At 55.8% G+C, this 14411-nt stretch overlaps 1 protein-coding gene across 3 annotated transcripts in view; it reads right to left on the bottom strand.

The window, feature by feature from the left end:
• Nucleotides 1-333: 333 nt before the first annotated feature.
• PRIMA1 (proline rich membrane anchor 1) overlaps nt 334-14411 on the bottom strand; it is a 62728-nt gene continuing 48650 nt past the window's right edge. Inside the window, exons 5-6 of one of the 3 annotated variants that reach the window (XR_009518201.1) lie at nt 7113-7280; nt 3376-3486 (exon numbers count right to left, since the gene is read on the bottom strand). Coding sequence is in view for 2 of the 3 variants with exons in the window: in XM_060003336.1 (XP_059859319.1) it covers nt 3384-3486 (103 nt within the window). In the remaining variant the exon portion in view is untranslated. Of the gene's footprint in view, nt 3487-7112; nt 7281-11147; nt 11985-14411 lie in introns of those variants that run through there. The other 2 variants (XM_060003336.1, XM_060003337.1) reach the window with 2 other exon arrangements.

Here is a 14411-nt window from a genome sequence, read left to right as displayed (position 1 = left end):
AGTCCCAGGCGAACTGGGATGGTTGGCCACCCTCCTCTCACTTGAGTCAAGGATCAGTGTGGCCGGGTTGGGGCTGACGGAGAGGCTTGGTACCTTGGAATGCCCACAAATGCCAGCCTCGGGGCATTACGATAAAACCATATAGAAACCAGGCAAGCAAAGTACCACGGCCAGCCAGGTACCCAAGGTACCTGGGTCTATAGCAGGGCCTCAGGGAAGGACCACACCACCACACTCAGTCCGCTCTCTCCTTCCCCACTCCGCCACAAAGGACAGCTGACAGCCATCTTTATAAGTATATTTTTATTGAAAATAAAAAGGTATGATGCTTTCTTCGTCGTAAGTAACACGGAGCCCACGCCCAGCGCTGCCCGTCCTGCTTCCTGTGCAACATCTCAGCACAGAGTCGACATCAGTGGCTTGTTGGTGGGCAAGACGGCCCCGACGCGTGTATTTGTCCATTGAGACAGAACTCCTGGGAATAAGAGCCATCTTCCCGGGTACTCTCGGCACACGGTTAGGAAGGCAGGTCTCAGGGTATTTACATCCATGCATTGGATATCTCACACTACCTGGGCTGTTTAAATCATACTTTGTACAGATTCAGAGAGTACAGTAATTAGATATAGATATAGATATCTCTTTAAATATACATATATAACTATACATAATATATATGTCTATATTTTTACAGCTATTAGTCTTTCTTCTAAAACTGACTTTAGAAGCGTCTAAGGAACACCTGAAAACGCTGGGGGATCTATATGCCACTCGAAAGTTGGGCTCAACTAGGAGACGGTTGAAAAATACCTATTTGAGAAAATGCAGAGAAGGAATGTGCATTTCGTTCTCGAAAGTTCAGACTAGTCTGAGGATTGGTCCGTGTTTAGGGGCTGCAGATACACTCCTTAAATTAAAGTTCTAAGCTCAAACACCAGGCTGGGGTAGTTTTATTGTTGCTTCTGTTGCTTAAGCTGAAAATCCAGTGGGGCTCTCCCCCTGCACCCGTGAGAGCTGTCTTCCAAATGGCCGGTTCTGGGTTTGTTCTCAAGTGAATTCTCTTTTAAAAACTGGTTCCTTCTCTTAGTTTTCACTAACTGGTGAGAGGAGATTTGACAAACCCAATTTGGGGGAATTTACGCACAAACGTTAGCTTTTCATGGAGTCCTGGCTGTGTGTCTCCAGGGAAGGGGATACTGGCCCCAGAGTGATGGATGGATGGTCCACTGGGGTTCCTCGTGGGGAACCTCGCCGGGGCTGGAGGATTAGGCTAATTGCAAAATCCGGGCCTCCTAAATTTAAGCTCAGATTGGGGAAGGTGGACCAGTAGGTTTGTGCAAAAGCCGGGCTGTGACCTGCCCCCCTCGGGGTCCCCCCGAGACTGGCTGTCCAGCACTCCACGATCCCTTAGCTCGGATCCTTCCCTCTGCCTGAAGGTGCTCTCCTATCACTTCCGAACCCAGGATGGCGTGTGCTTAGGGCTGGGGTCCTGCCTGGGTCTCTGTTCAGGGATCAGGGGGGACTCAGCAGGAGGCTGCAGGCAGTGGGGGAAGTGCGCTGGGGTGGGGTGTGCCCCGCTGAGGACCCACAGCCTCTGGCCCGCTTGTCACCCAGGTCTGCATCCTTGGGAACCGGACGGCATGAACCGTGAGTACTGTCACGTGCTCACCAGGGATGCAGGCCACAGGTGGCCCTGTGCTAAGGTGCACAGGGAGAGCAAAATCCAATCCACACCCACACTCAGGCCTCAACGCACGGGGAAAATGGAAAAGCAGGAAAAATCCTTTCTGGGAGAGTCTGCCCTGGACCTGTCCTCAGCCTGTACCCGCTGACCTGGGAGCAGGACCTGGTCAGGGTCACAGCACACTCACCTTTTTCCCTGCGCTCGGCCCACAGACAACTCCGTGGGCACCAGGGCTCCTGGACAATGGATGTTTCAAGGTTCAGCCCAAATGGGGACTGGTTTTCAGTCTATCAGTCTCCCCTGGATGGGAAAGTCTCACCTGTGGCCCAAACACCCCCCAGAGAACGACACTGATGGCTTAGGAGGCGGTCAGGGTCCCCAGGCTAAGTCCCTACATAGCCAGCCAGTGGAGCCGCTGGCTGGGTCGGGTCCCTTCTCAGCAGGTGTGTGGGCAGTGAGGGAACCGCGGGGCGTGTTCTCCCAGCGCATGGGCTGTGCAGAACCACAAGGCTGCTGTCTCCAAGGGCCTAGCAATGTGCCCACGGGGCAGGTGGCCGACTGCCAAAGAGGCTGGCCGATGGGGGTCACCGGGCCAGTAGATGGGGGTCACCAGGCCTGGAGGGTCCTTCTCCTCACATCTCCTTTTCTTCCCTTCATCTACCAACCACTCTGGAGGGTTCAGCGCTTTTAGAACATAAAAGACATTCAAAGCAAGCCACAGGAAGAACACTGCCTCCTTCTGGGTGACGGGAGGCCTGGAGACTCTCAGGGAAGGGTCTGGGTACCAGGCCTCAGCGGAGCATCAGGGGCCCCAGCGCCAGGCAGGGTGGGCCCAGCCCAGAGGGGCGGCGGTGGGTTTGGCACAAGTGGCGGCCTCTGCCGGGGGAAAGGCAGGGCCTGGCTCACATGGAAGCGTTGGTTCCTCTGAGAGTCAGGTGGGGGAATGAACCTGAGGACAGGCGTAGTGGCCCCTGCCCCTCCCAGGCCCCGGGCCTGAGGTTCAGTGAGTCGTTTTTCCCTGGACGGCCAGACTCCACCCCGGGGTGTGAATGGGCCCCTCTGCTGGGTCCGGAGGGGACTCTGTAGGCTGGGCTCACGGCCCTCCGTGGCAGGAGGTCAGCAGACAGGGGCCCCAGGCGTCGGTGGGGACGGGAGGGAGAAGGCAGGCCCTGAAGACTGAGACAGCTGCAGACGGGGCGGCGGACAGATGTGTGGGAAGCACCTTTGAACGGGGACGTCTCCCAGATGCGCCCATGGCTTCTGCTGGGGACAGCTTGGTCAAGGAAGAAGCAGGCGGGCTTCCTGGGGAGGAGGAGAGGTTTCCTTTTGGCTAAAGGGGGATGCCTCCCCGCCCCAGCAGACAGACTCCCTGCCTTCTCAGAGCGTGTGCTTTAGACAGCATCCCGGAGACAGTCAACGGATCAAACGCAAGACAAGGAAGAGACGGGGCCGCGGGTGGCAGCGCTGCCCCGGGTGCTGCACGCAGGTGAGCCTGGCTCAGCATGGTGTCCGCTGCCCCTGCCCACAGACTGACCAGGGGGCAAGGCTGGGCAGAGTATGGTTTCTCCTTCGGGAGGCTCGAGTCCTGCAAGGCAATGAAGTCCCGACAAGCCCAGTGTCAGCTCGTGTCCACCTGCTTTCCTGTGTCCACTAGTGCCGCCGAGGTGCCCCTCTGGCCAGCGGCCCAGGGCCTGCAGACTCACACCACGGCGCTGTTCACGTCCACCCCTTTGTTGCTGTGCGAGGAGGTCATGGGATACTCAGCAACACCGGTGCCGTTTTCCTCTTTTCTCAGGGGTTTCCTGGGGGCCGGTGCAGCAGCGGGAAGGCAAGGGAGGGGGAGGCAGGGGTATCCATTAGTTATTGAAGCCTGGCGAGGGGTATCTCACCCTCCTAGTTTTCCCGCCAGGCTCTGTTCCAGGTCAGCATCCTTGGGGTGCTAATCTTCGTGGGACTCAATCAGAAGTGGGATGTGGTCTTAAACTAGGGTGACAATATAATGTCATGCAAACGTAGCTGACAGTGAAAGAGGGGAGCTGTGAATAATGAAGCAGGGACAACAGGCAGGATTTGGAACTGTTCTGGACAAACCAGAATGTATGCTCAGCCTAGTATGATATCAGGCTTTGGTTGGTCTCTTTGATTATGAGCCAACAGACATGACGATGAATATTTGGGGTGCAGACGGTTAAGAGAGGAGAGGTGCCAGTAGTTGGACTTTATAATCTTATCTCTGTGTGATCAAAGGCAGGTGGAAAATGTGATGAAGTGGATGGTGGTAATGGTGGTAATGGTGGTGGAGGCGGTGATGGTGATGACGGGTGGTGGCACTGATGGTAAAGGTGGTAGTGATGGTGGGTGGAAGTGGTGGTAATAGCAATGGGGGTGGAGGTCCTTGTGGAGTTGATGGTGGTGATGAGAGTGGTGGTCATGGTGGTGGTTATGATGGCGATGATGACAGTGGTAATAGTAATGGTGGTGCAGTTGAAGGTACTGGTAATAATGATGACAGTAGAGATGGCAACGGTGGTGGTTGTGGTGATGGCGAATGTCCAGACTAAACTAGTGCACCCCAGTGGTTCTCAAACACTTCACATCGAGCCATTTGAAACTCACTCCAGAGGCCCTTTAACCCCAGGAGCCATTCGTCTTACAAACGCAGGGCATCGGGAAGGCTGGGAGGATGGCTTTGAGAAGGCTCGTGCCCACTCTGCTGAGACTCTGAATTCACAGCACTGCTTTCTGGCCTGGCTCAAATCCCACCTCCTCTCTTGCATGGCTCAGGAGGGCTTCGGCCCCCAGCCCCAGGCCTGAGTGGCCACAGCCTCCCAACAGGTCCATGCCATACATGCTGCGTAGCCCGACCCCATGCCACAATCCTGCTGTCTCTTGGGTGGATCTGAGGCCCATGAGGCAGCAGCTCAGACACCTCCTGTATCCCCAATAATGCTGGGATTGCGCCTGAACTGGCTTTGTGTGTTGTCTAAGTTGAACTCTTGCGGTCATGGTTGAAAGCCTAGGGACTGATTGCATCTGCCTTCTCAAATGTCCTCAGAGCCTCCCCAAACCCATCAGGAGAAGGCCTGGTAGGTGGAGATTGTTTGATGCCTATGGGATAAAGGCCTTGGTGATTAGTTTAGGGGAGGGAGGGTCTGTGAGCAGCTTATCAGTAGTTTCACGGGGTGGGACTACCAGGCCTGTTCAGAGGTGACATGGTTATCACATGTCCCCTGTGGTTGTCCCCTCTCACAACGGCCCCCTGAAGAAGATAGGCCTGAAGTTATGGGATTCATTTCATGGGGCAGCTGAGGCTTAGGGAGAGCTGTGACTTGCCCAAGGACCTCCCAGCTAGTTTGTGGTGGGACCTGGAACACCACCCACTACCATGTCCTGGTCCAGACATCTTTCTGCTGAATCAGCATCCTGCTGCTACTGATGATAAAGCAGGCATTTCCCCACCCCCCCCCGCCCCCTGCCAAAAGGGCTCTGTGGTCCAGTCACCTTAGGAAGGCCCTCCTCCGTCCTCCTCTTGGAGATTCCCCAGAGTTCTCAAGTCCCCCCAGAAGCCTGTCGCATTTTGCTTTAACCCAGCACATGCTATGTTCTAGGGTCTGAACACCCCATTTATGTAGATGCTTACAGACACTTTCTGGAATTCAGAAAGGGCTCAGACAAGTTGCCGTGTTTGTGATGGGCTTCTGGAAATGACGGACTCTGAGTTGACCTCTCCCCTGCGCCTTTCTCCCTCCGTCTCCTTTACCTTTCCTCCTGTCCCACCCACCCCTTTCCAGGGGCCTCAAGCAGCTCTGACCTCGCTGGGTGGGCTTGATTTCTGACTCAGGGAGTTTTACCCAGCCTGGAAAATCGGGTGTGGGGATGCATATTCTTACAGTAGGATCCTTTGTTGCCCCTAACATGAGGCCACCGATGGACTTATGTGAGATTCCTAAATTTATCATTAATATAGAGGGATTTCATCAGAATCAGGGTTCCAGAAAATAGAGGCAAAAATCTCTGGGCCCAAAGATTTTTCTGTTTTTCTCCCTAATAAATATTCACTCTTGGGCTAGGTCTGAAAACTCAGCGGCAATGGGTCCAGGGCAGGGGAGATGAGGCTTAAGGGCCTTCAAGGGTGGATAATGAGGGACTTCCCTGGTGGTCCAGTGGTTAAGACTCTGCGCTTCCACTGCAGGGGGCACGGGTTTGATCCCTGGACAGGGAATTAAGATCCCATATGCTTCGTGGCACAGCCAAAAAAAAGAAAAAAAGCGGGGTGGATAATGAAGAGATGAAGGGGTCCTGGAACTCACAGGGAAATGGACAAAGCCTGGAGGGCACAGAGCTCCTGCCCTTTTTTTTTTTTTTTTTTTTTTTTTTTTTGCGGTACGCAGGCCTCTCACTGTTGTGGCCTCTCCCGTTGCGGAGCACAGGCTCTGGACGCGCAGGTTCAGTGGCCATGGCTCACGGGCCCAGCCGCTCCACGGCATGTGGGATCCTCCCGGACCGGGGCACGAACCCGTGTCCCCTGCATCGGCAGGCGGACTCTCAACCACTACGCCACCAGGGAAGCCCTTCCTGCCCTTTTCAGGGAGTAGGTAGGAACTGAGCAGGATTCCTTCTGTCAGGAGGAGAGGAGACATTGCTAACGCAGGCTGCTGTCTGGGAGACCCCTTTGCATTCCCGGGGCCTTGGGGGCAACGGTGGCTCAGAGGGAGTGGCTGGAGGGACACTGGGGGCAGGGCCAGGAGAGAGCTCCAGGGCCTCCTCAGTGACTCAGCCAGCTTCCCAGACAGGAAAGGGGGTCTCGGCAGGGGCTCCACCCGGCAAAGAAGGCAACTCTTGGCTGGCGCAACACTGCCTCAGGAGCAGTCCCAGAGCCTGGGTGCGCTGAGGGGAGAAGTAGCTGCCCCAAGGGCTTTTCTGAGAAGTGAACTTGGTCTGCCCCCCTCCCCACTGGAGCTGAGCCCCCGCCCACTCTGCTCCCTGGGCAGCCCAGTCCTAAAGCCCTTCCGGGGTTCACTGGAGCCCGGTGGAAGCTGGAGTTTCACCTACGGCAGGACAAGCCTCTGCCTTGAACCCCATCTCCGTCCTCTCTCTAAGCACGGCTCTTCAGGGTGACGCTGCAGAAGTGCTGGGAGGAAGAATCAGGCTCAGTAAACCCAGCTCCACCACTTTCTAGCTGTGGACCTTGGGCAAGCCACTTAACCTCTCTTGGCCTCAGTTTCCTGGTCTATAAAATGGGCACAATAATGGTGTCCATTTCATAGGCCCGTGGGGAGGATTAAATACGTTAATGCGTGTCAAGCCCCTGGATGAGCACCTGGCATACAGTAAGCGCCCCATAAGTGTGTGTTAGCTCTCAGTACTGCGGTTGGAAAGGGGTCAGTGGGGAGCAGCCAGTGGTCTCCGGTCCGCACAGACTTCCCACCTAGTGTGCCCCCTGCAGGGCTCCTGAAGTGCTAGGGAGGCTTGTGCGGACCCAGCCGGGCCCCTCCGTGAGCCAGCCGGGGAGGTCCCGCTAAACCAAAGAAAGGCCTTTCCACCCGGTCTGTGTGGGAAGAGATGGGCGCAAACGGCTGCCTACATGGCCTGGTTCCTAAAACCAAGAGAAAGGGAAGTGAGCGCTTCCTTGGCTCTGTGCCCGACTCCCAGCTGTCCACCTTGAGACCCCACGCCCACCCCACCCCGGCCTGGTGCACAGGGGCCCCCGTTCTCTGCTTGGAGGGCGGCGCCGATGCCTCACTGCCTGCAGAGCAGCGGCTGGTCCAGCCTGGGCGGGCGGAGCCCTCTCGGTCAACGCTGGCACGGCTGCCACGGGCCCCACCCGCAGCCCCTGCTCTGTGGGGTAACTGGAAGCGAAGAACAGCTCTGAGGGCTTGAGGGGGAGGCTGTCGTCTGGTTTCTTGTCTCACGCACCCCACGGAGGGTCATTCTCAGCGAAGTGAGGTTAAAGGTCTCAGACCCCCTCTTCCAAAGGCATTCATCCTCCCCACAGCCCACTCCTGACACACACACACATACCTACGCACACATGCACCCACACATACCACACTGCACGTACATCACACACACACCCATATGCACACACAATACACAAACCCACACATACACACATATACACTCATACATGCCCCCCCCACATATACACATACATGCACACATATCTCACACACACACACACACACACACACACACACACACACACACACACACACAGGGTTCTACCATGAGATGCCTCTGTAGACTGCAGATTTCTCCAAACCTCGTCAAGAAGCCAAAGAAAAGCCTTTCTGGGCCACAGAGGGCGTCCCTGACCGTGAGGAGCAGCAGCCCCATTCCCGCCCCGCACCCTCTGCCACCACCAGGGGAAGGCGAGCCAGGCACGTGGCTGGGGAACCTTGCACTCCAGTCGCGTCCCCTGTGCTCACCGTCCCCCCACCAACCACCAGGGCTTCCTTGTTCGGCCACATCTGCTGAGCAAGTCGAAGGATGGCACTGGGGAGGCTCTGGGACTCATGTCCTCCTCGGGACCTGGCTGGCAGGACCAGGCATCTGGATCTTATTCTGAGTGCAGTGGGAGCCATCAGAGGACTCCTTGTATCGGGGATTCCTGTCTACCCCTCACCCTGCCCCATGGCCTTGCCCCAATGTCTGGAGAGACGAGTTCAGGGAGGATGGAGCTTCTTGGTGACAAGAGAAGGCCTAAGAAGCAGGGACCCGTCTGAGTCTCCCATCCACTGGTGCACCCCACAGGGCTCCTGACCCGAGGATCCCGGGCAGACAGAGCAGCTGGTCCCTACAGCCCGCCTCCTACCGCCAGGATGGGACTCCATCACCCGCCACAGCATGTGGACCCCTATGGGGCGGGGGAGAAGCACAAATAAGCCCAAGTAAGTATCCCAGCCCAGGGCAGGTCAGGACACCCTGCGCCCCAGCCCCTTCTGGGCCCAGTCTCTTCTTGGAGGGAGAAGTGTGGTGATGGTAAAAATAATGAGAGATCCTGTGGCATCTGGGACTCAGAAGAAATCTGTGTGTTGGTCCCACCACTGGGACAGCCGAGAGGATGGCAGCGTGGCTCAGGGGAAGGAGTGCTGGCCCAGGAGTTAGACGGTTGAGTCTTGGTCCTGCCGCAAAGCACTGGAATCAGCTCTCTGAATCCAGCCCAGGTCCCAAAGGAAGTCAGACGGTTTCTGAGCACAGCCATGCATCTGTGCTCAACACCGATGCCCAAAGGGTCCCTCCCTGGAGCGTACTACTTTTAACTTAATTCACGGTACAGCCGGACATGAGAGTCTCAAATTCCAGCCAGAGAGGTTGGATTTGGGGGCCTGCGGGGAGCAGCACTGCTATAGAAGTGGCAGATGGGAAAGGCTGGGTCTCAAGCACCCAATCACTGCATTAGGCCCCCACCTGTCCCAAGAGGTGTTGGTGCAAAAGATAACCTCAGGCTCAAGACCCCAGGGATGCAAGATGGATTCGAGGTGAATTTCTTGCTCCTGGAAGTTCACGGCAAATTGGGGCTGGATGAAGAGGTTCCACTCCTGTTCCGAATCCTGGACCCAGCCCACCTGGTCTTCCTCTGGCCCCTGCTCTGACCCTGACTAGGCAGCTCAGCAGAGGTCAGGGAAGAGAGGGCTGGGCTGCTGGGCGTGTCCTCTGGGGCGGAAGGGGAGGCGGCAGATGGCAGGGCCTGCCTCCTCTGAGGCAGTCTCAGCCTGAGAGTGTGTCACGTGCGCGTGGCAGGGAGGCCAGGCCTCTCCGGGCGTGACAGGGGGCTGCTGAGTCAGTGTGCGAGCACTGGATCTTGGGTACCGGGAAGGGGCTTGGCGGGAGGGGGCAGACACGGCAGACGGTCAGGAAGCTGATGAAGGGGTGAGGCCAGGCATTAAAACCGTGCACACATTATTCACTCTAAGAGCAGATCCTACTTCACTCACCCAGAGGGAGAGGAACAAAACGACTAAGTTTACTGAAATTCTACGTAGAGTTTGTCATTTTTAAAGGCAGACTCTGGCAAGTCTGTACAAACAAGCCTCCATTCGCACCACAGGAAGTCATGGAAGAGTACCACGTGCCAGGCGTGTGCCAGGCGCTGTGGAGGAGAGAGAGGAGATGAGTGAGACAGGACGACCACTCCCCCGTCTAATGTGCCTGTTGTGTGCGTGTGCGTGCGTGTGCACAGTCACTCACGCACTCGTGCACGAGCACATGCACATGCAAACACCAACATTAACCGACCTAGAGCAGAAAGCAGAAATGTAAATCCAGGGAGAGCTACAACTCTAGCACTTGGCGGGGAAGAAAGATCTACCCCAGCCCAGGGCGCCATGTCCGAGGAGGTGTGTTTGAGCTGGGTCCTGAGTGAGCAGTAAGGACTCAGCTGGAAGCCAGGAGGGCAGCTCCCTGCATCCTCAAAGAATGTGAGACGAGGGCTGGACCCCTCTGTGACCTGAGCCACGTCTCGTCTCCATCCAGGTCTCAGCTTCCTCCTACGACCACGGAGGTTTATTGTGGCTCAGACATCACAGGAATCTCCTTTGCCCTCCTCCATGGCATTCCAGCTGCCTGGGAACCAGGTCTTCTTGACCTGCCACACACTCAGTAAGAGCTAACCCTCTTCTGGGCCATCCCAAAGCTCCAGAAAGCACGTCAATTCTAAAAAGAAAACTAACTTCACTAAACGGACTTGCTATCGAGTCTATGATTCAGGAAAGATCTAGGACAAATTCCACGATGGAGTCAAGCTAAAGAAGCAAAGAACTGGAGTGGGAGAAGGAGAGGGAGAGAGCTGAGGGCAGCAAGTTCCCAGAGGGGAGCTTGGAAGGCTGCTGGAGAATGCAACAGCTGTGCATCAAGCCCAGAGAGCTACCATCCACCTGCAGAGGAGGACGGATTCTCCAAGACAAACATGGAACTGACAGATTGATCACCTGATGTATTTGACCATATTGGGAAGAGGCATTGCTCACTCCAGGGAAGGAAACGAATCATAGTTCACTCAGCTGGGATCAATATTTACATTATCACTTACTAAGGGAGACACTGGCTAGTCACTGAACCTCTCACAGGAGACACCTATAGGAAGTGGATGGGAAGCGGGGAAGTGCTCTGTACGTCTGTGGGTAGTGTTAGGGTCCCGAACCTTGTGTCTGCTATAGTGAAGTCAATTGATAATGTTTCAGATTGAAAGAAAAGGTAAATAGAGTATCCACATCACTTAGAATATGCAGAGAAATACCAGAAGGAACAACGAACACCCAAAAGTGGTTGCCTCGGGCTTCCCTGGTGGCGCAGTGGTTGAGAATCTGCCTGCCAATGCAGGGGACACGGGTTCGAGCCCTGGTCTGGGAAGATCCCACATGCCGCGGAGCAACTAGGCCCGTGAGCCACAACTACTGAGCCTGCGCGTGTGGAGCCTGTGCCCCTCAACAAGAGAGGCCACGACAGTGAAAGGCCCGCGCAACGCAATGAAGAGAGGCCCCCGCTTGCCGCAACTAGAGAAAGCCCTCGCACAGAAACGAAGACCCAACACAGCCAAAATAAAAAAAAAAAAAAGTGCTTGCCTCTTATGAATGAGATTTGGGGTGAAAGAGGGACAATCAGGGGGCTGCTGGTTTTCTTAGTAGGCTGTGACTCATTTGACATTTTTAACTATGCGCATGTGTTACTTTAATAAAAATAAAAATTAAATTAAAAAGTGATAATGAACGTTCAAAGCCCTAACCATACTTTCTAACCATAAAGCCGCCTCCAGAGGCACGCACGGCACTCCTGACACTTGAGGTAGGGGAAGCACCTCTCCCACCCTCTTCTCTTCCTCTCCCTCATTATCCCGAGGCTCTCTTTTTTCCTCTTCATAGCACTCAGTCTTTTAAAGCACTTCATTTATTAATTTGCCAGTGTGTGTATGTTTGATCTGCTTCCCCCAGAAGGAGGGGGTGGGCAGGGACCCAGTCTTGTTTATCGCTACATCCCTGACATCTAGGTCCCAGCACACAGTAGGTGCTCGATAAATATGTGTGGCCCAGCACTGGCTCACTGAGCAGCCTATGCCGGTCAGTGGGTTCTAAGGCCCTTGGGTGTTCAAAAGTGTCTGTTCTCCTGGAAGCAACTCAACCACGAAAAGCTGATGTGCGCGGGAGCCCAGCAATGATGCGGGTGCCCAGGCGCTCTCAGGCACACGTGTGCACCCCGCAGCGTACTCCCAGGGAGCAGCATGCTTGCTTATTGTCTGCAATTAGCAGCCTGCAGGATCGGCCAAACTGTTCTGCAGCCTTTTATTGGTCTTTCAGCCAATACCCTGTAAATTAGAAGGAAATGGTTGTCAAGTGGCTTAATGGCAAATCGGTGGCAGAGGGTGAAAGACCCGTGCCATGCACCAGCAAAGGAAGCAGGGTGTTCTTCCTGTGCCTTGGGAGTGGGGGTAGCTCAAGGGAGGGGGCTGGGAGGGGTGAGGCCATCTCTGCAACGCAAGCCTCTGCATGAAGGGTGTGGCCGGCAGAGAAGCTGCAAACCCACCTAGGAGAACGACCTCACTCTTGAGGGCCCACAGGCCTGTGGGGTGTCACCTGGACCTCCTACCCAGGCACTGGGCACCCCACACCTTGGAGCTTGATCTCCATGCCTCTCGCTGACTCCGGCTTGTCTGAGGTCCTTGTCCCGCCCTGGACCAAGAGGTTCTTCTGTCTTCCCTGCTCACAGAGCCTTGGTCTCCCCTGCAGGCAGTCCTCTCCCATTGTAATTCCCGGTCCTTTGGGGGGCAATCTGATTAATACCCACTTCTCCCCCTAGGGATGTGTGCAGTGAAGACAGGGGCTGTGCCTGAAGCGCCCACCGCCAAAGCGCCCAGGCCAAGCACAGCCCTGGCCCCTGGCCCAGCATTTACACATCTGGGCGGTGGAAGGACCTAGCGGCAGTGGTCCGCCTGCCATGCCAGGACAGAGAAACAAAGGCTCAGGGAACCGGAGAGAGACTTGAGGGACCCTCACTTTGAAGATGAGGGCAGTGATACCCACTGAGCTGGGCTGGGGCTGGGAACAGAACGCGGGGGTCTTGACTCCCAGTTCTGGGTTCTTTTAACAGCTCCAGGCTGTCCTGCTGTCTGATGACAGGTACATGCCAGGCCTGGGGTGGGGAAGCGGCCTGGATGGAGCACGAGGTCCAGAACGCCCAAGGGCTCTGGGGCCTGAGCATCCCGTGGTCACAGCAAGCTCAGAGCAAGGAGCCACTGAAATGCAGACCACATGGGCTCCCCACGGCTGGGAACCCTCCAGAATTTGGGTGATTGACAGGGGACTTGGGGGCCACTGTACGTGTTAGTCCCACTGACTAACGCATGGGATGCCCATCTCCTTCCAAAAAACTTCTCAAGCCCCCAGGTCCAGGTGAGGCGCCCCTTCCTCTGGGATCTCCCAACCTGGATGCCTTGAGCACCTTACCTCCCAGCACAGAGCTGGGACCTTGGGAACATTTGTTGAGTCACAGGATGAAGTTTGAGTCACTGAGTCTGTGTGTGGAAAGTGCTAAGGAGACCCCACCTCCCATCAAGGTCAATGCCCAGTGAGGGCACCATGGGGGTGCTCCTTCTGCATCTGCCCCCCCACCCCGTCTCTCTCATCCCTGCGGCCACAACCCACATGCCAAGCCGAGCTGGCATCTCCAGAATCATCTCCTTCCCATCCCAGCTGATCCTAGAACCATCCTCCCAGCAACCTGGCTCCAAAAGGCTGTGTTGTGGCCATTCACAAAGATCTCTTGGAAATCCTCCCCTAGGACTCCAGGCTGTGACAGTGTTTTTTTTAAGAAAGCAGGGTCTATCGCTGAATTTTCCTTTCAATGGTTTTATAGCGACATGCAATGCTTTTGTTTCCTGAGAGAAAAGGCATGTTTCAGATGAATTATTAACCAAAAAGAATTGACTGTGAGCAAGAAATCTTCCATTTACTCGGGAGAGAAATGCACAGACAGCTGCCGGCGACAGGCTATCTCTTACAGGGTCAACTGGGGGAGCCGGGAGGGGGCATTTGCTCTCCTACACCGGGCGTAACTTCTGCTGCTCCTCCCCCAACCCACCTTCCCCAGGTCAAGCTTCCTTCCAGGAGGCTTCTGGGAGAACTGGCCTCTATTTCTGCCCCCACTGACCGTGAGTAGCAGCCCCTCCTGTCACTGATTATCTGTCCTCCTGCGCCAGGGATGCCCTCTCTGGACTGCGAGGGTCTGGACGGCAGAGGGCTGGGTCTTCACCCAGAGGAGGTTGCTGATCTGGGCGCTGGGGCAGAAGAGGGACTGTGCTCCGTTTACTACGTGGGCCCAGGAGGCTGACACCTATGCAGTATCTCCTGGGCTCCTCTGTTTCTTGGGTTTGGCCAATGGGAGGCACCTCCAGGAGACCTGGGAGCCTGGAGAAAGAAAGGGTGGGGAGTTTTCTCCCCCCCACCTGCTGTTTTGGGGCTGCATCTCCCGCAGTTCCAACCACAGGTCCTGCTGATTAGCCCTTCTTTCGAGTCTCCGGGCTCTCTAGGTTCCCCCTTGTATTATTTCCGTTGTCCTAGGGGTGCTAAGAGCTTCCACCGCTTTTAGTCCTGAAATGCTTCACGAATTCCACCGCTCGGTGGACCTGCCCACACCCCCTGGAGGAAGCCCCGCCCACACACCTGGGAGGAAGCCCCGCCCACCCTCCGGGAAGGAGTCCCAGACACACCATGGAAGGGATCCACTGAGCCGTCTG

The sequence above is a fragment of the Delphinus delphis genome, chromosome 2 (assembly GCF_949987515.2).
Source record: "Delphinus delphis chromosome 2, mDelDel1.2, whole genome shotgun sequence".
Taxonomy (NCBI): Eukaryota; Metazoa; Chordata; class Mammalia; order Artiodactyla; family Delphinidae; genus Delphinus; species Delphinus delphis.
The sequence above is the reverse complement of the archived record's forward strand: the minus strand, read 5'-3'. Positions and strand labels throughout refer to the sequence as shown.